Here is a 27,055-nt window from a genome sequence, read left to right as displayed (position 1 = left end):
CTCCGCCGGGCGTGGTGGTGGCGCCTGTACCTCCAGTTACTCAGAAGGCTGAGGCGGGAGGATCGCTTGAGCCCGGTAAGTCGGGGTTGCAGTGAGCCATGATCTCCACTGCGCTCCAGCCTGGGCGACAGAGCCAAACCCTGCCTCAAAAACAAAACAAAACAAAACAAAAGACAAAAAATTACTTAGAATTTTACCACCCAGAAACAAAACAATCACAGCTAACTGCTTATTGTATTTTCTCCCACAGCTTTTTTGTATATAAATATACACATCTAGAGTTTATAAATGCAACTCTTTAGACTCTCTCACCCTTGCACCCTCCTCAAATACTCCCACCGTTTTGAGGCCGGAGACAATGGAATTTGCTTACCAAAGGCCCCGCCCCTTGATGTCGTCACACGAAACCCCGCCCCACATTGCCGCATGCGCACTCTTAAGAGGTCGAACAGGGAGAGAGGAAGGGGCTCTGGAACGGAAGTGACGCACGGTACTTGCGCAAAGACGACGAGGAGGTTGCGAAAAGTTAAGGGCCGGACCGCACGCTGTGCTCGCTTCCGGAAGTGGCTTCTGCGACAACATGCTAGCGGACCTCGGCTTAATCGGGACCATAGGCGAGGATGACGAGGTGCCAGTGGAGCCTGAGTCTGACTCCGGGGACGAAGAAGAGGAGGTATTAGCACGGTTCTGGTCTTTGGGTTTCCTTGGCTGCTTCATTTCCTTGCCTGCTTCCTTTCCTTGCGATTCCTCAGGTCCCTGTCCCCGAATCCTCATCATCCCCTGCCAGCCCCGGAAGTTTCCCGAAAAGGATCTCACCGGGACCCCAAGATCTTCCTCAGTTTCCCCGCCACTAGGTTTTCTCTACGTCCGCCTGCTTCTTTGGCCGTGTCGTTCCCTGTCTCCTTGCTGAACTCAGTATCCATTCACTGAACTGATATTTAACCACGCCCTGTGTAAGAGACAGCAGGTCTCTCTCTTACACCTTGTAAGAGGTGAAGTCAGTCCTGGTTCCTGCTCAAGGAGCCATGGTTAGCTGTACTTTCATATGTTCACCGAGCCAGTGTTTATTGAATACTTACATGTGCTAGACTTAGTGTTAAGCGTTGGGGACGTAGCAGTGAACAAGGTGAGTGCCACTCTCCTGAAGCGCATGGTGGTGTGGGGGCTTGCAGACATTAAGCAGTATGGCAATTAAAGAGGGATTGGTGTTCTGAAAAGGATGCTTGCCCTTCAAACATTCAGCCCAGATGTTGTCCCCTCTGCACTCTCATCCGTCCGCTTGATAGGTTTATTCAGATGTCCCATGGCCTGTACAAATTCAACTCCTCCAAAGCTGAACTTGTGTTCACTCTCATCCTGTTCCCTTCTCAAGCCAGAAACCTTAGTTATTCTTAACAGTTTTTTCTTCCTCACTGCCGCCAGTGCTCTGCAAGCTAGCTCATGAATCTCTCTTAAGCTTCTCCCGCCTCTCTCCATTCACACAGTACCCACCCTAGCTCCGGCTACTGCTGTCTCATGCCTGCGCACCAGCACACCTGCAGTCCAAACATACTTCATCTTCATCTCTTTATCTTAAGCACTTCCAGTGTATTCTTCGCTTAGCAGCAGAGGGATCTCTTTGTGATACAGTCACGTTAGAGACCTCCCTTGCTTAAAACTCTCCAGCCTGCTGGTAGAGACCCCCGGGCCTGTCCACCCTGCAAAGACTCCTCAGGCAGCGTCTGGGTCCCGCACACTGCCCCCATTTCCCCGATGTCCCCTGTGGGCGCGGGCGGCCGCCCAGGCCTGCTGGCTGCGGCCCCATCTCTGACAGGCCTTGGCTCAGCCCGCTCCGTGGGAGGTCATGGGCCAGTCCCGGAGGAGCCAGGCCCCTGCACAGGCACACAGTGCCCGGTCACACCCATGATGCGGGGCTGGCCTCCAACCCTGCGGACCGCTCCGGGCACCAACTCAGTGTTTAGTGTTTGTCTGTGTTTGTTTTTCAAGAAATGATTCAAATTGCTAAAAACAAAACAAAAAAACCTCTCCAGCCTGCTTTCGCTTGGCTTTCAAGGTCCTCACGATCTTGTCCTTCCCATCTTGACTTTCATCTCACAGCTCTCCTTCATGACCAACACTCCAGTCTCATTCACTTCATTTTTTTTTGAGACAGAGTCTTGCTGGGTCGCCCAGGGTGGAGTGCAGTGTCGTGATCTCGGCTCACTGCAGCCTCCAACTCCCGGGTTCAGGCAATCCTCCTGCCTCAGCCTCCCTAGTAGCTGGGACTACAGGCATGCGCCACCACTTCCGGCTAATTTTTTGTATTTTTAGTAGAGACGGGGTTTCACCATGTTGGCTAAGCTGGCCTCAAACTCCTGACCTCAGCTGATCCACCCGTGTCCGCCTCCTAAGGTGCTGGGATAACAGGCGTGAGCCACCCTGCCCAGCCCAATACATTGTTATTAACTGTAGTCACCATGCTGTACATTGGATCCCCAGAACTTGTACATTGCAAAACTGAAGAGTGTATACCGTGTGACCAACATCTCTCCATTTCCACCACACTCCAGCCGTTGGCAACCGCCATTCTACTCTCTGTTTCTATGGATTTCACTTTTTTTGATTCCGTATGCATTCTGTAATGAGAAATGCAGTGTTCTGTATACATTCATTGGGATGAAGCTTTTTAATTGTGCTGTTCAAATTTTCTACAGACTTACTCATTTTTGGTCTGCTTGATCTATCAGTTGCTGAGAGAGGTGTGACCCTCATTTCCTTATTCTTTTCTATTTTTTTTTCTTGAGTCCGTGTCTCGCCCTGTCACCCAGCCTGGGGTGCAGTGGCGCAATCTCGGCTCACCACAACCTCTGCCTCCTGGGTTCAAGCAATTCTCCTGCCTCAGCCTCCTGAGTAGCTGGGATTACAGGCATGCGCTACCACACCCAGCTAATTATTTTGTATTTCTTTTTTTTTTTTTTTTTTTGAGACGGAGTCTCACTCTGTCTCCCAGGCTGGAGTGCAGTGGCGCAATCTCGGCTCACTGCAAGCTCCGCCTCCCGGGTTCACGCCATTCTCCTGCCTCAGCCTCTCCGAGTAGCTGGGACTACAGGCGCCCGCCACCACGCCCGGCTAATTTTTTTGTATTTTTAGTAGAGACGGGGTTTCACCGACCGTGGTCTCGATCTCCTGACCTCGTGATCCGCCCGCCTCGGCCTCCCAAAGTGCTGGGATTACAAGCGTGAGCCACCACGCCCGGCCTTGTATTTCTTTTTTTTTTTTTGAGATGGAGTTTCACTCTGTTGCCCAGGCAGGAGTGCAATGATGTGGTCTTGGTTCACTGCACCCTCCGCCTCCCATGTTCAAGCAATTCTTCTGCCTCAGCCTCTCAAGTAGCTGGGACTATAGGCGCGTGCCACCACACCCGACTAATTTTTGTATTTTTAGTAGAGATGGGGTTTCACTATATTGGCCAGGCTGGTCTTGAACTCCTGACCTCGTGATCCGCCCACCTTGGCCTCCCAAAGTGCTGGGATTACAGGTGTGAGCCACCACGCCCGTCTTTTTTGTGTTTTTAGTACAGACTGCATTTCATCATGTTGGTCAGGCTGGTCTTGAACTCCTGACCTCGTCCGCATGTCTTGGCCTCCTAAAGTGCTGGGATTACAGGTGTGAGCCACTCTGCCTGGCCCCTTCTTGCTTTCTATCATTCTTTATCTCACCCCCAAAGTCACTCTGTCTCTTACTCTTCCCAGGGGCCCATTGTGCTGGGCAGACGACAAAAAGCCTTGCGGAAGAATCGCAGTGCTGATTTCAACCCTGACTTCGTTTTCACTGAGAAGGAGGGGACGTATGATGGCAGCTGGGCCCTGGCTGATGTCATGAGCCAACTCAAGAAGAAGGTGAGGGGGCTGGGCGCAGTGGCTCACGCCTGTAATCCCAGCACTTGGGGAGGCCGAGGCAGGCGGATCACTTGAGGTCAGGAGTTCGAAACCAGCCTGGCCAACAAGATGAAACCCCATCTCTACTAAAAATACAAAAACTTAGCCGATTGTGGTGGCACGTACCTGTGGTCCCACCTACTGGGGAGGCCGAAGCAGGAGAATCACTTGAACCCGGAAGGTGGAGGTTGCAGTGAGCTGAGATCGTGCCACTGCATGCACTCCAGCCTGGGCGACAGAGTGAGACTCTGTCTCCAAAAAAAAAAAAAAAAAATGAGAAGAAGGTGAGACTGACAGTGATGGACAGCTCCAGACTTCGAGCTGTTAAGATTGGACTGTGAGTTTCAGGGCCTAGCCCTGACCTGCCTGACCAACTGTTTACATTCAGCAGATACTAGAACTCCTTTGAAAATAACTGGCTCAAAAGAAAATATCTGGTATACTTTTGATGAGATGGGCACAGGGATCACAAATGACTCAGTGTCTTTTTTTTTTTTTCTGAGTCTGCTTGCTGGGGAAGACTTGTCTTTAATACCAAACAAAGTATGAGCACTTGCCAGGTGGTCTCCTGTGGTGTCACTGTGCAGTGTCCCTGGTTCCCACACAGCACAGCCAAAGCTACCACAGATGTCATTGTCATCTGCTTGTTTGCCAAGATCCCATGACTTTCTGTGAATCTGGTTAAACTAGAAGATGCATCAGAGTTATTTTCCATTTCATGTGCTTCAAAGAGAAATATTGCCTGTCCAGAACAGTTTAATCCAGGCTTCACTGGTCCTTATCCTGATTGAAGTAAACCAGCATTGCCTTTTCTTTTTTTTTTTTTTTTTTTTTTTTTTTTTTTTTTTTTTGAGACGGAGTCTCGCTCTGTCACCCAGGCTGGAGTGCAGTGGCGCGATCTCGGCTCACTGCAAGCTCCGCCTCCTGGGTTCACGCCATTCTCCTGCCTCAGCCTCTCCGAGTAGCTGGGACTACAGGCGCCCGCCACCACGCCCGGCTAATTTTTTGTATTTTTAGTAGAGACGGGGTTTCACCGTGGTCTCGATCTCCTGACCTCGTGATCCGCCCGCCTCGGCCTCCCAAAGTGCTGGGATTACAAGCGTGAGCCACCGCGCCTGGCCGCCTTTTCTTTTTTTTTTGAGACAGAGTCTCTCTCCGTTGCTCAGGCTGGAGTGTAATGGCGCCATCTCGGCTCACTGCAACCTCTGCCTCCTGGGTTTAAGTGATTCTTATACCTTAGCCTCCCAAGTCGCTGGGATTACAGTTGCCCACCACCATGCCCAGCTAATTTTTTGTAGTTTTTTTTTTTTTTTTTTTTTGCTTTTGAGACAGAGTCTCACTCTGTCACCCAGGCTGGAGTGCAATGGTACGATCTCGGCTCACTGCAACCTCTGCCTCCTGGGTTCAAGTGATTCTCCTGCCTCAGCCTCCTGAGTAGCTGGGATTATAGGCATGTGCCACCATGCCTGGCAATTTTGTATTTTTAGTAGAGATGGGGTTTCTCCATGTTGGTCAGGCTGGTCTCGAACTCTTGACTTCAGGTGATCCGCCTGCCTCGGCCTCCCAAAGTGCTGGGATTACAGGTGTGAGCCACTGCGCTTAGCCTTACTAGCATTGCCTTTTCAAGATCGTCTGGAGAGGATTTAAAAATTTTTTTATTTTTTGAGACGGAGTTTTGCTCTTGTTGCCCAGGCTGGAGTGCAATGGCACGATCTCGGCCCACTGCAACCTCCGCCTCCCAGGTTCAAGCAGTTCTCCTGCCTCAGCCTCCCGAGTAGCTGGGATTACAGGCATGCACCACCACACCTGGCTAATTTTGTATTTTTTTAGTAGAGACAGGGTTTCTCCATGTTGAGGCTGGTCTCGAACTCCTGACTTCAGGTGATGCGCCCGCCTCGGCCTCCCAAAGTGCTGGGATTATAGGCGTGAACCACCGTGCCTGGCCTAAAATTTTTATGTGTATAATATGTATATATATTTTCAGAGAGGGCCAAAATTTTTTCTTTTTCAAGTTAATTATGAAGAGTTTGTTCTCTTATTCAATGTTTCAATGAAAATTTCTTTTTCACCTCTTTATTTTTATCTGCAGAGGGCAGCCACTACATTAGATGAGAAGATTGAGAAAGTTCGAAAGAAAAGGAAAACAGAGGTGAGAAGAAAAGTGGCTATTTCTCGTTGTTATGCCCCACACTTTATTCTCACCGCAACCCCACCATCTCTCTGGAAGCCCTTACAGAGGGGGGCATGGCTGGGGCAGGCACGCTCTTCTGTGTGTTTGCTGTGAATCTGTACTGAGAATCCCCACAGCCGTCCGTTAAGGCCAGAGAGCTTCCTATCACTCTACTTAGGTTCTGGATTTCTAGAAGTTTCTCATCACCCTCGCTTTAATTTTTTTCCCAGGATAAAGAAGCCAAGTCTGGGAAGTTGGAGAAGGAGAAAGAAGCAAAGGAAGGCTCTGAACCAAAGGAGCAGGAAGACCTTCAAGAGCATGATGAGGAAGGCTCAGAAGATGAAGCCTCAGAGACTGACTACTCATCAGCTGATGAGAACATCCTCACCAAAGCAGGTAGACGTTACAGCAGAGGTGTCAGTAACGGGGACAGGAGATCAGAAGACATCCTCCTTTACTTTGTAGGGTTTCCTCCACTTTTCTGCACAGTTTATCTTTAAGATATTCTGCCTACTACATTGAACTTTTTTTTTTTAAGAGATGTTGGCTGGGCACGGTGGCTCATGCCTGTAATCCCAGTACTTTGGGAGGCTGAGGTGGGTCTATCGCTTGAAGCCAGGAGTTTGAGACCAGCCTGGGCAACATGGTAAAACCCCATCTCTACTGAAAATACAAAAATTAGCTTGGTGTGGCATGCACCTGTAATTCCAGCCACTCAGGTGGCTGAGGTACGAGAATCACTGGAAACTGGGAGGCAGAGGTTGCAGTGAGCTGAGATTGTCCCACTGTACTTAAGCCTGGGCCACAGAATGAGACCCTGTCTCAAAAAACAAAACAAAAGAGATGTGGTCTCACTCCATCCACAGGCTGGAATGCAGTAGTGCAATCATACCTCACTGGAAGGCTTGAACTCACTGGCTTAAGTGATCCTCCTGCCTTAGCTTCCTAAGTAGCTGGGCCTACAGGTGCATGTCCCTGCGCCTGGCTAATTTTTTTTGTTGTAGGGACGGGGTCTTGCTTCGTTGCTCATGCTAGTCTCAAATTTCTAGGCTCAAGCAGTCCTCCCGCCTCGACCTCTAAAAGTGCTGGGATTACAGGCGTGAGCCACTGTGCCCACTGAATCCTTTCTTTTAGGTTTTCTTTTCTCTTGGGATTTTGTTTGGGTTGTTGTACTTCGTAGGTAGTTTACTCTTTTCCCATCTAGCCCCATGCGGCTGCCGGATGCCACTGTGATACAAACTCATTTGGGGTGACATACTCAGATGGGTCCAGCCACATAGTAGGTGCTCAATAAGTATTTCTTTTTTTGGAGATGGAGTCTCACTGTCACCCAGGCTGGAGTGCAGTGGTACAATTTTGGCTCACTGCAACCTCTGCCTCCTGGGTGCAAGCAACTCTCCTGTCTGAGCCTCCCAAGGAGCTGGGACTACAGGCACACGCCAACACACCTGGCTAATTTTTGTATTTTTAGTAGAGATGAGGTTTCACCATATTGGTCAGGCTGGTCCCAAACTCCTGATCTCAGGTGATCCACCCGCCTTGGCCTCCTAAAGTGCTGGGATTTTAGGCGTGAGCCACTTCCGCCCTCAATAAGTATTTCTTACAGAAATGTGTGCTAAAGCATCATAATACAGTGTAGTGGTCGAGAGCCTGGTCTCTGGACCAGAGTCACTGGGTTAGCTTTCTCTCTGACCTTAGGCAAGTTACTTCACCATGCTGCCACAAAGTGTCCTCATCTGTGAAACGAGGTTGATGATGGTCACCCCTCAGAAGCTAATGTGTGGCACTGGCACTTCGGACAGTGTCCAGCAGGATGTAAGTGCTTTGTAAGTCTGAGCCATGGTCATCAGCTAAGTTTTTCTCCATAGATACACTCAAAGTAAAGGATCAGAAGAAGAAGAAGAAGAAAGGACAGGTGAGCTTGGGGCTGCAAGACAGTATGCAGCTCGTTGGCAAACCGAAGGGAGTTTAAGGTCATTTGGGTTTCTTGGCCCTTTTTGTTGAATTCTCATCTCTCTTTTGGTTTTCTGGTGTAGGAAGCAGGAGGATTTTTTGAAGATGCATCTCAGTACGATGAAAACCTCTCGTTTCAGGACATGAACCTTTCCCGCCCTCTTCTGAAGGTAGCAGCTTCTTGTCAAAAATTTTCTTTGTAGAAGCATGGTCTTGCTATGTTGTCCAGGCTGGTCTCAAATTCCTGGCATCAAGCAATCCTCTTGCCTCAACCTCCCAGAGTGCTGGGATTTGAGCCGCTGTGCCTGGCCAGTAGTGGCTAATTTTGGCAACCATGGGATTATTGCAGCCACCCCTAACTGGACTTTCTGCTTCTCTCTTTGCTTCCCTCAACTCTTGTCCACACAGTTGCCAGAGAACTCTCTCTCTCTCTTTTTTTTTTTGAGACGGAGTCTCGCTCTGTCACCCAGGCTGGAGTGCAGTGGCACAATCTCGGCTCACTGCAAGCTCCACCTCCCGGGTTTACGCCATTCTCCTGCCTCAGCCTCCCCAGCAGCTGGGACTACAGGCACACGCTGCCACGCCCTGCTAATTTTTTGTATTTTTAGTAGAGATGGGGTTTCACTGCGTTAGCCAGGATGGTCTCGATCTCCTGACCTTGTGATCCACCCGCCTCAGCCTCCCAAAGTGCTGGAATTACAGGCGTGAGCCACCACGCCTGGCCGAGAACTCTCTTAAGCAATGAGTTCCATCATGTCCCTCGTCTTCTTCTCTAAGTCCTTCAGAACTTCCCAGTCTCACTCATCTTAAAAGCCCGGGTCCTTATATTGACCTACAAGGCTCTGCCCCTTCTGGCCCTCTCTTATGACACCTCCTGGCACTCATTCTGCTCTGGCCACACTGGCCTCCTTGCTGGCCCTCAAATAGGTTAGGCCTCCTCTTCCTCAGGGCCCTTGCACTTGCTGTTCCCTCTGCCTGGAAGACTCTTCCAGAAATCTTTTGGGGTGCTCTCTAGCTTCCTTCAGGGTTCAACTCAGTATCCCTTGCTCAGTGAGACCTTCCCTGGCAGCCCTACTGTGAATAGCACTCCCCCCGCTGCCCTGTTTGTGTTGTGCTGAGACTTCCCCCACTCAACCCTGTCTGACCCAGTTCTTTTTTCCTCAGGCCATTACAGCCATGGGCTTCAAGCAGCCCACCCCGATCCAGAAGGCGTGCATACCTGTGGGTCTGTTGGGGAAGGACATCTGTGCCTGTGCAGCCACTGGGACAGGTGAAAAGGATAGGGACCCAGGGTGGGCAGAAGGGTGTTACGGCCAGGGCTGGGCTCTAGGTTGACTTACCAAAAGGCTGGTTTGCTAAATAAGTATTCTTGGTTTTTTGAACTATTTTGTTTTTATTTTTTATTTTGTAGAGATAGGGGTCTCACTTTGTTGTCCAGGCTGGTCTTGAATTCCTAGGTTCAGGTTCAAGCAATCGATTTTCCCATCTTGGCCTCCCAAAGTTCTGGGATTACAGGCGTGAGCCACTGTGCCTGGCCATAAAATTTTTGTAACACAAAAAAGTTATACTGGTGCAGTTGAGAGAGTAAAGGACTTTTAAATTTGCAACCACTTTATTTTGAAGTATTTGTAGATGAGTGGCAAGTTGCAAAAATAGTGCATAGGGTCTCTCGAATCCTTCATCAATGGTGACATCCCACATAACTGTAGGACAAAATCAAAACCAGGAAATTGGCACTGATACAACAGTGTTTCCTAGATTGCAGAGCTTATTCAGTTTACTGAAGGATTAATTTTTTGTTTTGAGATGGAGTCTCACTCTGTCACCCAGGCTGGAGTGCAGTGGCGCAATCTCGGCTTACTGCAACCTCTGCCTCCTGTGTTCAAGTGATTCTCCTGCCTCAGCCTCCCCCGTAGCTGGGTTTACAGGTGCCCGCCACCACACCTGGCTGATTTTTCTATTTTTAGTAGAGACAGGGTTTCACCATGTTGGCCAGGCTGGTCTCGAATTCCTGACCTCAAGTGATACACCTGCCTCAGCCTCTCAGAGTGCTGGGATTACAGGTGTGAGCCACCATTCCTGGCCTACTGAAGGATTAATTTTGTAAGATAAACAGTGCATGAGAGGATGTCCGGTCTAGTAATGGGCCACAAATTTCAAAGGGTCCGATGAAGGTCATTTTCATTTAATCCTCTTGCAGTATCCCTGATCTCTGTGACCGTGGCCTCCTGGCCCTGCCATATCAGAGGAGTAAAGATTTTTTTTTTTTTTTTTTTTTTTTTTTGAGACAGAGTCTCGCTCTGTTGCCCAGGCTGGAGTGCAGTGGTGCAATCTCGGCTCACTGCAACCTCCGCCTCCCAGGTTCAAGTGCTTCTCCTGCCTCAGCCTCCTGAGTAGCTGGGATTACAGGTATGCGCCACCATGCCTGGCTAATTTTTGTATAGAGACGGGGTTTTACTATCTTGGCCAGGCTGGCCTTGAACTCCTGACCTCATGATCCACCTGCCTCAGCCTCCCAAAGTGCTGGGATTACAGGCATGAGCCACTGTGCCCGGCTGTTATTTTTTCTTTTTTTTTCGAGACAGAGTTTTGCCGTTGTCACCCAGGCTAGAGTGCAGTGGCGCAATCTCAGCTCACTGCAACCTCTGCCTTCTGGTTTCAAGTGAATCTCCTTCCTCAGCCTCCTGAGTAGCTGAGATTACACGCACCCACCACCAAGCCTGGCCAATTTTTATATATTTAGTAGAGACGGGATTTCACGATATTGGCCAGGCTGGTCTCGAACTCCTGACCTCAGGTGATTTGCCTGCCTTGGCCTCACAAAGTGCTGGGATTACAGGCTCCCACCACCATGCCCAGTTAAGTTTTTTTTGTATTTTTAGTAGAATTGGGGCTTCACTATGCTGGCCAGGCTGGTCTCGAACTCCTGACCTCAGGTGATCCGCCTGCCTCGGCATCCCAAAGTGCTGGGATTACATATGTGAGCCTGACCATGTGATTTGAAAGCAGAAAAAATATTCTATGAAAAATAAGTTCCTTTATTTCCCAGACGTAGTTTTTCTGTGCTCTGGTGAAAACCTAACCCTGGAGGGAACTGAACATCTTCTCCTTGCTTCCTTGCTGCCCCTCCCTCCAGGTAAAACTGCTGCCTTTGCCCTGCCTGTCTTGGAGCGTCTGATTTACAAACCCCGCCAGGCTCCAGTCACCCGCGTGCTGGTGCTGGTGCCCACCCGAGAGCTGGGCATCCAGGTGCACTCTGTCACCAGACAGCTGGCCCAGTTCTGCAACATCACCACCTGCCTGGCTGTGGGTGAGTTTCTGGCCAAGGGCTGCCAGCCCCTGAGAGACTGTGGTGGGGTGGAGGGTGGATGTGCCCTGCCATCTGTTGGTGTTGGTGACAGGTGCCAGGAGAGGCACTTTGTGTTGATTGAATCCACTTAAAAACTGGAAGACTTTTTTTTTTTTTTTTTTTGAGATGGAGGAGTCTCGCTCTGTTGCCCAGGCTGGAGTGCAGTGGCACAATCTTGGCTCACTGTAAGCTCCACCTGCCGGGTTCACGCCATTCTCTTGCCTCAGCCTCCCGAGTAGCTGGGACTACAGGTGCCTGCCACCACGCCCGGCTAATTTTTTTGTATTTTTTTAATAGAGACGGGGTTTCAACGTGTTAGCCAGGATGGTCTTGATCTCCTGACCTCATGATCCGCTCGCCTTGGCCTCCCAAAGTGCTGGAATTACAGGCGTGAGCCACCGCGCCCAGCCGACCTGTTTTCATAGTGCTTTAGGCGGGTGGGATTTGATTGAGACTTAACCAACCTTCACAAACGAAACCTGAAAACGATGAACTTTTTTTCTTCGTACTGAACAAATTTGGGATATAATTTCTGCTCTGTGAGAATAATGAATCAAATATTACTTTGGGCAGCGTTTTTCGATGATAGTGTTATCTAGCCTGCATTTTGCCCTCCTTGTGCAATTTGAAGTCAGAAGTGATCTTTGTCTCCCTGTAACAGAGACTTCATCACTTTCCGCAGCTGCTTCTCTTAGTCCTTGGATGTTTCAGGCATTCTCTCTTTTTTTTTTTTTTGAGAGGCAGTCTCACTCTGTTGCCCAGGCAGGAATGCAATGGCGTGATCTGGGCTCACTGCAACCTCCGCCTCCTGGGTTCAAATGATTCTTCCACTGCTTTCCGAGTAGCTGGGATTATAGGTGTGTACCACCATGCCCAGCTAATTTATGTATTTTTAATAGAGATGGGGTTTTGCCATGTTGGGTGGGCTGGTCTGGAATTCCTGACCTGAGGTGATCCACCTGCCTTGGCCTCCCAAAGTGCTGGGATTGATTACAGGCGTGAGCCACCTCGCCCAGCCCATGCATTCTCTTCTGAAGTGCTTTTGTGTCATCATCATTGTTGATTTTTGCACTTAGCACAGTTTTAATGACCTGATCTGTCTTTCCCAGTATGTTTCTGGGAAACCCATGTGCTTGGGCCTTTGTTAGTCTTACTCTCTCAGTGGTTTCCTCTGCATCTGGCCTGAGGCCTGGTGAGTGGCTGGTGCTCAGTCAACACCCATGAGCAGCTGACCTGGCTGCCTGGTGGGGCTCTCTTCTCTTTGCAGGTGGCTTGGATGTGAAGTCTCAGGAAGCAGCTCTTCGGGCAGCGCCTGACATCCTCATCGCCACCCCAGGCCGGCTCATCGATCACCTCCATAACTGCCCTTCCTTCCACCTGAGCAGCATCGAGGTGCTCATCCTGGACGAGGCTGACAGGTGCTCCACACAGCGTGGGGCCCAGGGCACTGTGGGGTTCCAAGGCCCACAACCTGGATGTGGACCTGCCACACTGCGTTATTCTTTGTGGCTCTGGGCCATGGCCTTTGGTGTGCGATACCAGATCAGCCACTTGTGCTGGGGCCTCTGCCCAGCCTTAGCCCATGTTTTCCTGTTTTTTTTTCTCTCTCTCTATTATGGTGGTTAAGTGATAAGGCTGGTCAAATGTTGGCCCTGCCACTTCCTAAGGGAGATTTGGAAACATTTAGATTCTCAAAACAAAATCTTTTCTCGTTTGTAAGTGGGAGATAAAGACACACGCACATCATAGTGTTGAGCTGAGGAGGGAGGAAATGCCAGCGCAGCTCCCACAGGGCCTCTGTAACTGCAGCGGGGACTCCCTCTCCCCCTACCTCGCCCCCCAGCTCTCTGTTCCTCTCTGTGCCATCTGCTCACCTCTTTGCTCTGGGACTGAACAGAAGGAACTCTTCCTGAACTCTGGACTGGGGCTGGAGGTGGGGCAGGGGAAGGAGCTCGCAAACAGCCCCGAAGCATGCTAAGGTTGCAGGCCCTTAATCCCTGACTCTTCACCAGATTGGGGAATGGCAGCTTCTGTTCCGAATTCTTAGCGTGTCCTTCTGTTTTCACATCCCACAGCCCGCCTATTGGCACAGCCTGTCCACACACTCCCACTTTGTGGCTTCTGCATTTGCCGTTTCCTCAGCCTGAAGCCATCTCCTGCCCCTTCAGGTTTCTGTTCCAGTTGTCACCTTGTTAGTGGGGCCTTTGCTGGCCACCCTGTGATGGTCCTGCCCTGAGTTGCCCCTCCCGTCCTGCCTGCATTGTCACTGAGGAGGAGTGCCGAGTCTCCCCTCTCTCCCTAGGATGCAGTATTCATGACGGGGCTACTGCTGTACCCCCATGCATAGGGGCGTGTCTAGTATATAGCAGGTGCTCAGTAAATACTTGTTGAATAACCGATTGGCTGACTCCCATTCTGAGGCCCATTCCAAAAGACCCATTCCTGAGGCCTAAAGGATGAAAAAGAGATCATTTTAAGCCAAGGGGATGTAATCTGGTTTAGGTTTTAAGGGGGAGGAAAACTATTCAAGTATGTATCTCAAAAGACCAAAAAAGGTGGAGGAAGTGTTTGAGATTTGGAAGATCAGGAGACAGTTCTGTGTGATACTTGGACCTAGACCGTAGCCTGCACTGGGGAGAGAAATGCTGTAAGGGGTTGGGCTTGCTGAAAACATGGAATCCAAGGAATCTCACAGATTACTATTATGTATAAAGAGAAAAAGGATCCTTTACAGTGGAGTGATCTGGCAGACACTATAGCCAAGTGACCAACCTCACATCCACAGTTCTGGAACAAACTGGCCAACAGTATCTCATGATGGAACATGAATGCAGGGCACAGCTGTGCCCAGCAGTGCTGTCCCCATGAGGATTTCTCTGAATCCAGTTACTGGGAAATAATTATTCGAATCCAGAGTGTGAGAAGGATGAGGGGCCTTTTCGTTCCTTTTTTTTTTGTCAGGGTCTCGCTTTGTCACCCAGGCTGGAGTGCCATGGTGCGAACACTAGCTCATTGCAGCCTCTACTTCCTAGACTTAGGTGATCCTCCTGTCTCAGTCCCCCAATGTCCTGTAGCTAGGACTACAGGCACATGCCACCATACCTGGCTTTTTTTATATTAAATAAATAGAGACGGGGTCTCGCTATGTTGTCAGGGCTGGTCTTGAACTCCTGGGCTTAAGAGACCCTCCTGCCTCGGCCTCCCAAAGTTTCGGGATTATAGGCATGAGCCACCTTGCCTGGCCCCAGCTCATTTTTGCATTTTTTGTGGAGATGAGGTTTTGCTATACTGCCCAGGCTGAGGGGGCTTTTCTAGATGCAGGAAGACTAGAGACGTGGCAGCCAGTTGCAAGGCAGGAACTTTGGTTCTTGCACTAAAACAAAAGGTAACTATAAAATAAAACTTGGCCTGGCATAGTGGCTCATGCCTATAACCCCAGCACTTTGGGAGGCCAAGGCAGGCGGATCACCTGAGGTTGGGAGTTCAAGACCAGCCTGACCAACATGGAGAAACCCCATCTCCACTAAAAATACAAAATTAGCCGGGCGCGGTGGCTTACGCCTGTAATCTCAGCACTTTGGGAGGCCAAGGCGGGCGGATTACGAGGTCAGGAGATCGAGACCATCCTGGCTAACATAGTGAAATGCCGTACAAAAAAATTAGCCGGGCGTGGTGGTGGGCGCCTGTGGTCCCAGCTACTCCAGAGGCTGAGGCAGGAGAATGGCGTGAACCCGGGAGGCAGAGCTTGCAGTGAGCGGAGATCGCGCCACTGCACTCCATCCTGGGCGACAGAGCAAGACTCCGTTTCAAAAAAAAAAAAAAATTACAAAATTAGGTGGGCGTGGTGGTGCATGCCTGTAATCCCAGCTATTCAGGAGGCTGAGGCAGGAGAATCCCTTGAACCCAGGAGGCAGAGTTTGCGCCATTGCACTCTAGCCTGGGCAACAAGAGTGAAACTCCGTTTCCAAAAAAAAAAAAACACACTTGGAACTTGGAGGCAGCTGAAGGAATTTGAACATGGCCTGTACTTTAGATATTCACCCACTCGAAAGTCTTGGGTGTGTTAATGAAGTTGTGTTTCTGTAAGAGAAGGTCCTAGTGCTTAGGAGTTGTGTGCTGAAATATTTGGGGTAAGGTGTCATGACATCTGTGACTGACTTGCCACAAAAAGACAAAGCAAATGTGGCAAAATGATAATTCTTGGTGAAAAGATAAAATAACAAAATAGATGAGTCCTAAATATAACCAATGACAACAAACAGCAGCTGGTATGCAATCCTGTGTCCCTCACTGTGACCGAAGAGCACTCTCTCCATTTTTGCCATGTCTTTCTCTGCTCCAAGGATGCTGGATGAGTACTTTGAGGAGCAGATGAAGGAGATCATCCGAATGTGTTCCCACCACCGCCAGACCATGCTCTTCTCGGCCACCATGACAGACGAGGTGGGCTGAGGAACTTCTCTGTGGAGGGTGGCAGGTGTACGCAGAGGGGGCCGTGCGGCGGACCCTGGCTGGGCTTGAGGGGGATTGTCTGGGGTGAGCACTGCTGCTTCCTTCCCCACCACCTCGCAGAGAGCTGAGCAAACCTGGCTTTGTGCTTGGCAGGTGAAAGATCTGGCTTCTGTCTCCTTGAAGAATCCTGTCCGGATATTTGTGAACAGCAACACAGATGTGGCTCCCTTCCTGCGGCAGGAGTTCATCCGGATCCGGCCTAATCGGGAAGGAGACCGGGAAGCCATCGTGGCAGGTGGCAGCCCAGGGCAAGCCTGGGTTGGGTGGGCTGGTCAGCTTCCTTGAGCTCGTGGTATCCATGCTGAAGTGCTTGGTTTTTCCCCTGCGCCTCTGCTGTCCAGTCTTCCCCAGCACAGAGGCTGCACTGCACTAACGATGATCCGCTGCCTCACTTCTCCATGGGTCCTTCCTCCCTTTGCTTTATTGCCTCACCAATCCTCTTTGTGTCCTGTTCAACTCCCAACCACTTGGCGTCAGCTGCGGTTGTACCCGTCAGTCCAGACCACTGTCCTCTGTCGCCTGGATCGTTGCGCAGCCTCTTGCTCGAGCTCCCCACTTCCACTCGGCCCTTTGTGATTCTCTGCATTGTAGAGCATTTACAATGATTACTTGCAGAAGACATTCGTACTTGTTACGTCCTTATTTGAACACCCTGCGGTGGCTTCCATTGGTCTTAGACTAAAATCCAAACATTTTATTCTTTTAGGATTCTTCGGGCCTGGCCTTTGCCTGCCCGGGGTCCCCAGCCATGGAGGCTTGCTCATGACTCCAGCTACATTTGCCTGCTTGCAGTTTTTTTTTTTTTTTCCTTTGAGGCAGAGTTTTGCTCTGTCGCCCAGGCTGGAATATAGTGGCACGATTTTGGCTCAATGCAGCCTTTGCCTCCTGGGTTCAAATGATTCTCATGCCTCAGCCTCCCGAGTAGCTGGGATTACAGGCACTTGCCACCGCTTCTGGCTAATTTTTGTATTTTTAGTAGAGATGGGGTTTCACCATGTTTGCCAGGCTGGTCTTGCACTCCTGGTTTCAAGTGATCTGTCCTCCTTGGTCTCCCAAAGTGCTGGGATTACGGGCATGAGCCACTACATCCGGCCACCTGCTTGCACTTCTCACTATAAGCTCGTTCCTGCCTGCGGGCCTTCATGTTTGCCATTTCCTCTGTCTAGAATCTTCCGATCTTCCCATGGATCATCTGCCTTGTCATTCAACCTAATGTCACCTCTTCAGAGAGGCCAGCCCTTAGCTGCTTCCCCCTCGTCCCTGCACTCTCTCTTACAACACTTTTCACCCCCCAGGAATTGGCTTCTCTGTATCCACCCTGGAATTTGAGTTCCACAGGACAGGGACAGTGCCTGTCTATCCAGTGCCAGGCACAGTGACCATACTTTGTGGATGAGGAGGGGGTACATGTTGAATAAGAGCCTAGAAACAGCTGCCAGCTCAGCCCTCTCTTCCTGCCAGCTTTGTTGACGAGGACCTTCACTGACCATGTGATGCTGTTCACGCAGACCAAGAAGCAGGCCCACCGCATGCACATCCTCCTGGGGCTCATGGGGCTGCAGGTGGGCGAGCTCCATGGCAACTTGTCACAGACGCAGCGGCTGGAGGCCCTCCGGTAACATTTGGGGTGGGGACTGAGGCTCCCACCATCCTTCTGGGGCAGAGCAGATAGAAGGAAGAAGAGGACCCTGAGCATTCTATTAGAGCATTAGCAGGGGACACATAGGATGATCTTGGCCTTGAACATTTTAACCTAACCACTGTGAGGTCATGTCTTAGATGCATTTAGAACTCTGACTTCATAGAGATGACCCTCATGTCCTTGGATGCTTGTCCCTAGCATGGGAGCTGTTGTGTGGGGTGACAGAGGAAGCCGGCTTAGAAAGGCAACACATGGTCTCTTCTTGGAAGCTTTCTGAGAGTGGTGAACATTCCTGGGTCCGATTGAACAAGATTTAGAGTCAAAGTTAGCAGCCATTACTTGAGCATCTACTTTGCCAGGCACTGTGCTGTGTGCTTTCCATGTGATTTCTTGTTTAATCCTCAGAGAATGGCATCAAGGTGGTTGGCAAGGAGGAACCCTTTAGAACTCTCCACCTAACCCTGTTCATCAGAGGGTGCTGAAAGGTGTTTGTTAAAGATAGGCTGATTTAAACTGAGACAATTGCCCATGCTGTTAGCAGACACAGAACTACGTTTGCTCTGTATGATGGGTTGTTGAAGGGTGGGTGTAAATATCCCATGTGCTCACATTTAGAATCTATCCCCATTTTTTTTTTTTTTTTTGAGATGGAGTCTCGCTCTGTCGCCCAGGCTGGAGTGCAGTGGCGCAATCTTGGCTTACTGCAAGCTCTGCCTCCCAGGTTCACGCCATTCTCCTGCCTCAGCCTCCCAAGTAGCTGGGACTACAGGCGCCCGCCACCATGCCTGGCTAATTTTTTGTATTTTTAGTAGAGACGGGGTTTCACCGTGTTAGCCAGGATGGTCTCGATTTCCTGACCTCGTATCCACCCACCTCGGCCTCCCAAAGTGCTGGGATTACAGGCGTGAGCCACCGTGCCCGGCCTCTATCCCCATTTTAATGCCCTATTCTGTCCTCTGCTGGCTCAGGCTCTTGTGGAGCATTATTAGGGGAGGGTGTCTGGATGAACAGCTGTTTGTGACTGTTTCTAGGCGTTTTAAGGATGAACAGATTGACATCCTCGTGGCCACTGATGTGGCAGCCCGTGGACTTGACATTGAGGGGGTCAAAACGGTGAGCAGAGCCTGTCTTCCTTGGACTTTTGGTGGAAGTCTTTTTGCCTCTTTGCACCCCCCTTCCTTTGCCAGGCCTGACTGATGTTCATTTTTGACCTTCTAGGTAATCAACTTCACAATGCCTAATACCATCAAACATTATGTCCACCGGGTGGGGCGAACAGCACGTGCTGGCAGGGCTGGGCGCTCAGTTTCTCTGGTGGGAGAAGATGAGCGGAAGATGCTGAAGGAGATTGTAAAAGCTGCCAAGGCCCCTGTGAAGGCCAGGATACTTCCCCAAGGTGAGCAGGCACCCCTGTGGCAGTGCAGAATGGCTCGGGTGGGCGGGGCAAGGACAGAGTGTAACAGCTGAGAGCAGGTACTTTGTAGTTCAGAGCCAGATTTGAATTCCAGCCCTGCTGCTTCCTTGCCGAGTGACCATGTGCAGGTTTCGCCTCACCTCTCTGAGCTTGCCTCCTGTGTGTAGAAGGGAATTATGACAGAATTGTAAACACAGTGCCCCATTTAGGTGGAAAATTGGGAAGAGAAGGTCGCTTGGGGCAAAATTCTCACTAAACTCCTCTTTCCCTTACTATTGGCAGTGGAGAAGAGAGATCAGTACTCATTCTTTTTGGGTCCTTTCATTGATTTTGTTCCTGTGATCTGTAGGGGTCCTATAAAGCACATCCTCTTTAAAGTCTTTTTTTTTTTAAAGTCTTTTTTTGTTTTGTTTTGTTCTTCAATTCCTAGGCTCAAGCAATCCACCCACCTTCTGCCTCCCAAAGTGCTGGGATTAACAGTAATAAGCCACCATGCCCAGCCTTAAAAATTTTTAAAGTTATAAAAATAATACCTATTTAGCCTGAGCATGGTAGCTCTTGCCTATAACCCAGCACTTTGGGAGGCCAAGGCAGGAGGATTGCTAGAGGCCAGGAGTTCAAGACCAACCTGAGCAATATAGTGAGACGCCTGTCTCTAAAAAAAAAAAATTAGCTGGGCGTGGTGGTATGTGCCTGTAGTCCCAGCTATTCAGGAGGCTGAGGCAGGAGATGGCTTAAATCCAGGAGGTTGAGGCTGCAGTGAGCTATGATTGCACCACTGCACTGTAGCCTGGGCAAAAGTGCAAGACCCTGTCTCTAAAAAATGAAATAAAAAGTACATATTTATTGTTGGAAATTAGTAAATAAAAAAAATGTAATTCTGTGTCAAAGAGCTCACCACTGGTAGCATTTAGGTGTATGTCCTTTCAAACCATTTTTCCTTTCTTAAATGTCCCTTTTATTTTTTTCATTTTCATTGTCTTCATTTAATCAGCGACTAGTTATTGAGTCCTGCTGGGGGCCTAGTGCTATTGATTCTGTTCTAGGTGCTGGGGATACAGCAGGGAACAAAGCAGAGCTGTGGTTCTGGGAGAAAGAGACAATAAATAAGCTAACAGTAGATGTGATTGAGAACAGCAGGAGGAGACTGCCTCATTAAGCTGTTAAGGAAAGGCCTCTGCACAGCTGGCATTGGAGCTGAGTCCTGGATGATCAGAATGAGGCAGCCATGAGAGGTCTGAGGGCAAAGTGCTGAGCTGAGAGAACAAGGGCAGAGGCTGTGAGGTAGGGACGAGCTTAGTGTGTGAGAACAAGAGAAAGGTCAGGAGGCTCAGGCGTGGTGAGCAGGGAACACAGAAGATCAGAGCGGTAGGCAGGGGCCACTCTGAGTCTGGGGGATATGAAGCAGAGAAGGCACACATTACAAACACCATTTCCTATGTCAGTAAATGCACAGCTAAATTATTTTCATCAGTTACATAGTATTAGTAGTCACCCTTATTTTATTTTATTTTATTTATTTATTTTTGAGATGGAGTCTCGCTCTGTCGCCAGGCCGGAGTGCAGTGGTGCGATCTCGGCCCATTGCAACCTCCGAGTCCTGGGTTCAAGTGACTCTCCTGCCTCAGCCTCCCAAGTAGCTGGGACTACAGGCATGTGCCACCACGCCCAGCTAATTTTTATATTTTTAGTACAGATGGGGTTTCACCATGTTGCCCAGGATGGTCTCGATCTCTTGACCTCTTGATCCACCCGCCTTGGCTTCCCAGAGTGCTGGGATTACAGGCTTGAGCCACCGCCTTATTTTATTTTTTTTAAGACAAGGTCTTGCTTTGTCGCCCAGGCTGGGGTACAGCGGTGCGATCATAGCTTACTGTTGCCTCGAACTCCTGGATTCAAGCAGTTCTTCTCCTCAGCCTCCTGAGTAGGTGGGACTACAGGTGTTTGCCACCATGATGGCTAATTTTTTTTTTTTTTTAGATGGAGTCTCACTCTTTTGCCCAGGCTGGAGTGTAGTGGTGTCATCTTGGCTTACTGCAACCTCTGCCTCGTGGGTTCAAGCGATTCTCCTGCCTCAGCCTTCTGAGTAGTAGCTGGGATTACAGGCGTGTGCCCCTACACCCAGCTGATTTTCGTATTTTTAATGGAGACGGGGTTTCACAGTGTTGGCCAAGCTGGTCTTGAACTCCCGACCTCAGATGATCCACCTGCCTTGGCCTCCCAAAGCGTGGGATTACAGGCGTGAGCCACTGGGCCCAGCGTTTTTTTTTTTTTTTTTTTTGTAGAGACAGAGTATGGCCATGTTGCCCAGGCTGGCCTCAAATTCCTGGGCTCAAGCAATCCTCCCACCTCCATCTCCCAGAGTGCTGGGTTACAGGTGTGAGCCACCATGCCTGGCCTTCCCTTATTTGTAAATCCTTTTTATTTTCTCCCATTGAGATGTCATCCTCAAATTCCGGGACAAGATTGAGAAAATGGAGAAAGATGTGTATGCAGTTCTGCAGCTAGAGGCAGAGGAAAAAGAGATGCAGCAGTCGGAAGCTCAGGTGAGGCTGCGAAGTGGGATCTTGTTCACAGGGCTGCTCAGTAAGCAAGCTGCTGCATGCCTGCTGGTGCTGCCCTTCTGAAATGTTTTTCTCATCAGAGCCCCAGGCATTTGCAGGCGGTGGCTTCCTGTGTTAGTAGATACGGGTTTCACGGCAGGCATCTTTTTGTTATCTCTACAGATCAATACAGCAAAGCGGCTCCTGGAGAAGGGGAAGGAGGCAGTGGTCCAAGAGCCCGAGAGGAGCTGGTTCCAAACCAAAGAAGAGAGGAAGAAGGAGAAAAGTAAGTCAGGGAGGTTCCACAGAAATCTAAATACAGAATTACCCCACAGGACTCAGCAGTTCCATTCCTAGTTCTATACTGTAAAGCAGCGGTCCCCAACCTTGCGGCACCAAGGACCAGTATCGTGGAAGACAGTGTTTCCACATTTGGGGTGTGGGGGGTGCATTAGATTCTCATAAGGAGTGCACACCCTAGATCCCTTGCATGCGAACTTCACAATAGGGTTCATGCTCCTGTGAGAATCTGATGCTGCTGCTGATCTGACAGGAGGCCAAGCGCAGGTGGCAATGCTTGGTTGCCCAACGCTCACCTCCGGCTGTGCAGCCTGGTTCCTAATAGGCCATGGACTGGAACCCGTATGCAGCCTGGGGGTTGGGGACCACTGTTGTAAAGGACTGTAAACGGACTCAAACAGATACTTAGATGCCAGTGTTCTTTGAATTACTGTTCATAATAGCAAAAGGGTGGAAACAAACTATGTTCATCAACAAGTGAATGGATAAAATTTGGGGTGTGTGTATATATACACACAATGGAATATTATTCAGCCATGAAGTTCTGATACATGTCATAAGGATGAACCTTGAAAATATTAAGCTGAATGAAATAGTCCAGACACAAAGTGACAAATACTGTCTGATTCCACTTACCTGAGATACCTAGCTGGGCAAATTCACAGAGGCAGAAATAGATTATAGATTACTTAGGGCTAGGGGAAGGGGGTAATAGGAAATTATTAGTGGTTGCAGAGCTTCTGTTTTCGATGATGTCAGTGAGTAGCCTCCCGGTAGGAGTTTTGGAAATAGTGGTGATGGTTGTATGATGTTGTGAATTTAAGTAATGCCACTGAATTGTATACTTAAGATTGGGTAAAATGACAACCTTTGTTTTTTGTTTTTTTTTTTTTTTTTTTTTTTGAGACAGAGTCTTGCTCTGTCACCCAGGCTGGAGTGCAGTGGCGCAATCTCGGCTCACTGCAAGCTCCGCCTCCCGGGTTCACACCATTCTCCTGCCTCAGCCTCTCCGAGTAGCTGGGACTACAGGCGCCCGCCACCATGCCCGGCTAATTTTTTGTATTTTTTAGTAGAGACGGGGTTTCACCGTGGTCTCGATCTCCTGACCTCGTGATCCGCCCGCCTCGGCCTCCCAAAGTGCTGGGATTACAAGCGTGAGCCACCACGCCCAGCTGACAACCTTTGTTTTATATGTGTATATATAACCACAGTAAAAATAATTTAAAAAAAGTCAGGAGATATTTAATACAGATATCCTCTCCATCTCCCTTTAAAAAAGACCCAAAACACTTATAAGTTCACATTGTTCTATGCCTTGCCTTTTCACTTAATTTTGAAGCTTAGAGATATGTTTTATATAGGCCCACATATGGCTGCCCTTTTCGTTTTTTGTTTTCAGATGGAGTCTTGCTCTGTCTCCCAGGCTGGAGTGCAGTGGCGCAATCTCGGCTCACTGCAAGCTCTGCCTCCTGGGTTCATCCCATTCTCCTGCCTCAGCCTCCCGAGTAGCTGGGACTACAGGTGTCTGCCACCACACCCGGCTAATTTTTTGTATTTTTAGTAGAGACGGGTTTCACCGTGTTACCCAGGATGGTCTCAATCTCCTGACCTCATGATCCGCCTGCCTTGGCCTCCCAAAGTGCTGAGATTACAGGTGTGAACCACCGCACCCGGCCTCCTTTTTGTTTTTTTTAATGGCTTCATGTTCTTCCATCATATGAGTAGATTGTTGAGGGACATTGAGGTTGTTTACAGTCATTTGCCATCCAGCCTGGGCAGCATGGCAAAACCCCATCTCTACTAAAAATCAAAAAATTAGCCAGATGTGGTGGCACATGCCTATAGTCTAACTACTTGAGAGGCTGAGGTAGGAGGATCACCTGAGCCTAGGGAGGTCAAGGTTGCAGTGAGCTAAGATTCTGCCACTGAACTGCAGCCTGGGCAGCAGAATGAGACCCCGTCTCAAAAGAAACCACCACCACCACCAACAGAAAACCTAAAAACTAATCATTTGTCATTACAAACAAGTGACATAGGGAATAACCTTGCACATATGCCCTTTTACAATTAAGCAAGTGTATATTTGGCTTGCAGGATTCATTCCTAAAAGTGGAATAGTGGGTCAGAGGATATTTGTATTTCTAGTTTTGTTAGAGGTTGCAAAATTACCCTCCTAGAGGGTATACCAGTAGTTTTAGAAATGCTGTCTATATTTGATGGGACAAAATAAGGGTGTATATAAGGTAAATTTCTGATAAAAATAGAGTTATAACTGTATTGGTGGGTAAAGTAGTGTAAGTGACCTAAATCTTCATCCTTCATAGCAGGAGGTTTGTAATGAGTATCTTAAATGGATTGAGAAATAGTCAAAAAAGCATGTTATTTAGTGAGATGGAGGAAATCAGTGGAAGAAGTGCTTGCGGCTTTTCTTTTTTTTTTTTTTTTTTTTTTTTTTTGAGGCAGAGTCTCGCTCTGTCGCCCAGGCTGGAGTGCAGTGGTGCGATCTCAGCTGACTGCAGCCTCCCCCTCCTAGGTTCAAGCAATTCTCTCACCTCAGCCTCCCGAGTAGCTGGGATTACAGGCGCACCACCATGCCCAGCTAATTTTTGTATTTTTAGTAGTCGGGGTTTCACCATGTTGGCCAGGCTGGTCCCAAACTCCTGACCTCAGGTGATCCACCCACCTCAGCATCCCAAAGTGCTGAGACTACAGGCACGAGCTACTGCACTCAGCCAAGAAGTGCTTGCCGCTTTTCATTTTAATCTGCTAACTTACCAGTTGAAAAGGTGCACTTCTTATCGTAAGCTTAAAAAAAGATAAAATCATCCCTGAAATCTTATGCTTTCTTCTCATCCCAGTTGCCAAAGCTCTGCAGGAATTTGACTTGGCCTTAAGAGGAAAGAAGAAAAGGAAGAAGTTTATGAAGGATGCCAAAAAAAAGGGGGAGATGACTGTGAGTGGCCTCCCTCTTGGAGTTTGGGCCCACTCGGTGGGGTGGGTCAGAGAGGCCTGGTGTATTCCACACTCACACCTCCCCACTCCCCCTAGGCAGAGGAAAGGTCCCAATTTGAAATCCTCAAGGCGCAGATGTTTGCTGAACGGCTGGCGAAGAGGAATCGCAGAGCCAAGCGGGCCCGAGCAATGCCCGAGGAGGAGCCAGTGAGAGGTCCTGGTAGGTGAATGGGGAGCCCAAAGGAGCTTGTAGGAAGGTTTTCCCTGAAGCCTATGCTTTGGGTCAGGGAGAAAATCTGAGGGATGATGACAATAGCCCACATTATTTGAGTAATTAGTATGTACCAATGTGTACAGCTATCCCTCCATTGGTCTAAGGGGCATAGTGACCTTGTGGTTGGTGAGAACTAGGATTTGAACGCCAGCTTTTCTGACTCCGGAGCCTAAGGCCTCACCAGCTGCTACTTGGAGGAGCTGGTGAGGACAGAATTAAGATAGTCTTTGGATGCCAGAGCATCCACTGAACTTGGAATCATTACCTTGAACTTAAGGGGATTTAGGAGCTTGGGCCAAAGACAACCATATGTAACCCATTCTCTCTGTGCACAGCCAAGAAGCAAAAGCAGGGGAAGAAATCTGTATTTGATGAAGAACTCACCAACACAAGCAAGAAGGCCCTGAAACAGTATCGAGCTGGGTAGGATTTTAAGTCATCATGGAGCCCTTGGTATTCTATTTTTTTTTTTTTTTTTTTGAGACGGAGTCTTGCTCTGTCACCCAGGGTGGAGTGCATCTCAGCTCACTGCAACCTCCACCTCCTGGGTTCAGGTGATTCTCCTGCCTCAGCCTCCCAAGAAGCTGGGACTACAGGTGCACTCCACCACGCCCAACTAATTTTTGTATTTTTAGTAGAGATGGGGTTTCACCGTTTGCCAGGATGGTCTTGATTTCTTGACCTTGTGATCCGCCTGCCTCGGCCTCCCAAAGTGCTGGGATTACAGGCGTGAGCCACTGTGCCCGGCAAGCCCTTGGTATTCTAATGGAAGCTATGAGTCTTCTCCCTCCTTCCCCATTCCCAGTTCTTGCATACCTATAGCTTTATACTATGTAAATTCAAGGGTACCTGTCTGTTCTCCACCCCCCACCCCTCTCAGGGCTACCTGAGGATCCCAAGGTGAGAACAGGAGAGGGGTGTTCAGTTAGCACTGTTCCTGCCTTGGAGGAGGTGAAATAGTACATTGTTGGGTTCGGAAATGGAGCTTTCCTTCAGGGGAGTGATAACTCTTTCATCTCAAGTTCCATCCTGCAGAACCCCAAACAGAATCCTGGCTTGCTCTTAGGAATATGTTGTCCCACACCACTTTCCCCAGCCCAAGGTTGGGGTAGGGGCAGACTAAGCTTCCCAAGTAGTCATATATACCTAAAAAGGGCCTCTTCCAACGTTGTTTTAAAGTTGGGCCCTGACTTCCAGAAACACGTTATCAGGTGGAAACACATAAAGGCTTAGAACTTAGGGCCTGAAAATGATGCATCCCAGAGATGCTACTGCTTCATGTAGGAGCTGGGTAGAGTGGGGGTGAGACAACACCCATTTGTTGAACAGTTTGCTAATTTCAGCATCTCATCTTCTCTCACAGCCCCTCCTTTGAAGAAAGGAAACAGTTGGGCTTGCCCCACCAGAGACGAGGAGGAAACTTTAAATCTAAATCCAGGTGATACTGGCTGTTTTGGAGGGGCATAGGTTTTGGGATTAGAGATAAAAACCTTTCATGGAAAAGGAGCTTCTCCATCCTCATTCTGGTCTTAACTCTGATTTTCTTACAGATACAAGAGGAGGAAGTAGCTGTTGTGGCCTGAAGAAATTCATGGGGGCAGCCCTTAAATCCCTTCCCTGTGGGAAGTCATCCTGGCTGGTCTGTCGTTTCTCCATTTGTTTAAAAAAAAAGTTTGGTGTGGTGGTATGGTATGTAGCTATTTTCCTAAGCATGTCTGTCAACCTCCCTTCTTGCTGATTAGCTTTCATATGACTATATTAAATGAAAGTATTTTTGAGAGGAAGAGAAACCAATCCAAGTGTATATCTTATTACTATCTCTTCCTCAATGGCAAAATGTGCCCACAGTCTACTAGCTTGGTATCACCACATACAGTTGGAATGCATAATCTTTATGCTTGTAGAGGAACTGGGTATGGAGTGAGGAAATTCTTGGTAGAAGTTTTCTTCTAGCCTGGGGAACATAACAAGACCCTGTCTCTTAAAAAAAAAACCAAAAAAGTTCTCTTCTGTTGATATTCTAGAACTA

General features: G+C 49.0%; 1 protein-coding gene across 1 annotated transcript; it reads left to right on the top strand.

Annotated features, from left to right (window-relative positions):
- The first annotated feature begins 426 nt into the window (after positions 1-426).
- On the top strand, positions 427-26,820 carry DDX27 (DEAD-box helicase 27). Its single transcript, XM_030826704.1, has 21 exons — positions 427-673; positions 3,732-3,878; positions 6,007-6,066; positions 6,318-6,483; positions 7,956-8,002; positions 8,124-8,210; positions 9,205-9,310; positions 11,177-11,350; positions 12,657-12,807; positions 15,733-15,832; positions 15,995-16,136; positions 17,363-17,516; positions 18,575-18,656; positions 18,762-18,939; positions 21,397-21,503; positions 21,684-21,786; positions 24,659-24,753; positions 24,849-24,972; positions 25,362-25,449; positions 26,390-26,464; positions 26,577-26,820. Exons 1-21 carry the CDS (start codon positions 581-583, stop codon positions 26,593-26,595), a joined length of 2,298 nt encoding a protein of 765 aa, XP_030682564.1. The 5' UTR covers positions 427-580; the 3' UTR covers positions 26,596-26,820.
- Positions 26,821-27,055: the final 235 nt, after the last annotated feature.

The sequence above is a fragment of the Nomascus leucogenys genome, chromosome 13, assembly GCF_006542625.1.
Source record: "Nomascus leucogenys isolate Asia chromosome 13, Asia_NLE_v1, whole genome shotgun sequence".
Taxonomy (NCBI): Eukaryota; Metazoa; Chordata; class Mammalia; order Primates; family Hylobatidae; genus Nomascus; species Nomascus leucogenys.
The sequence above is the reverse complement of the archived record's forward strand: the minus strand, read 5'-3'. Positions and strand labels throughout refer to the sequence as shown.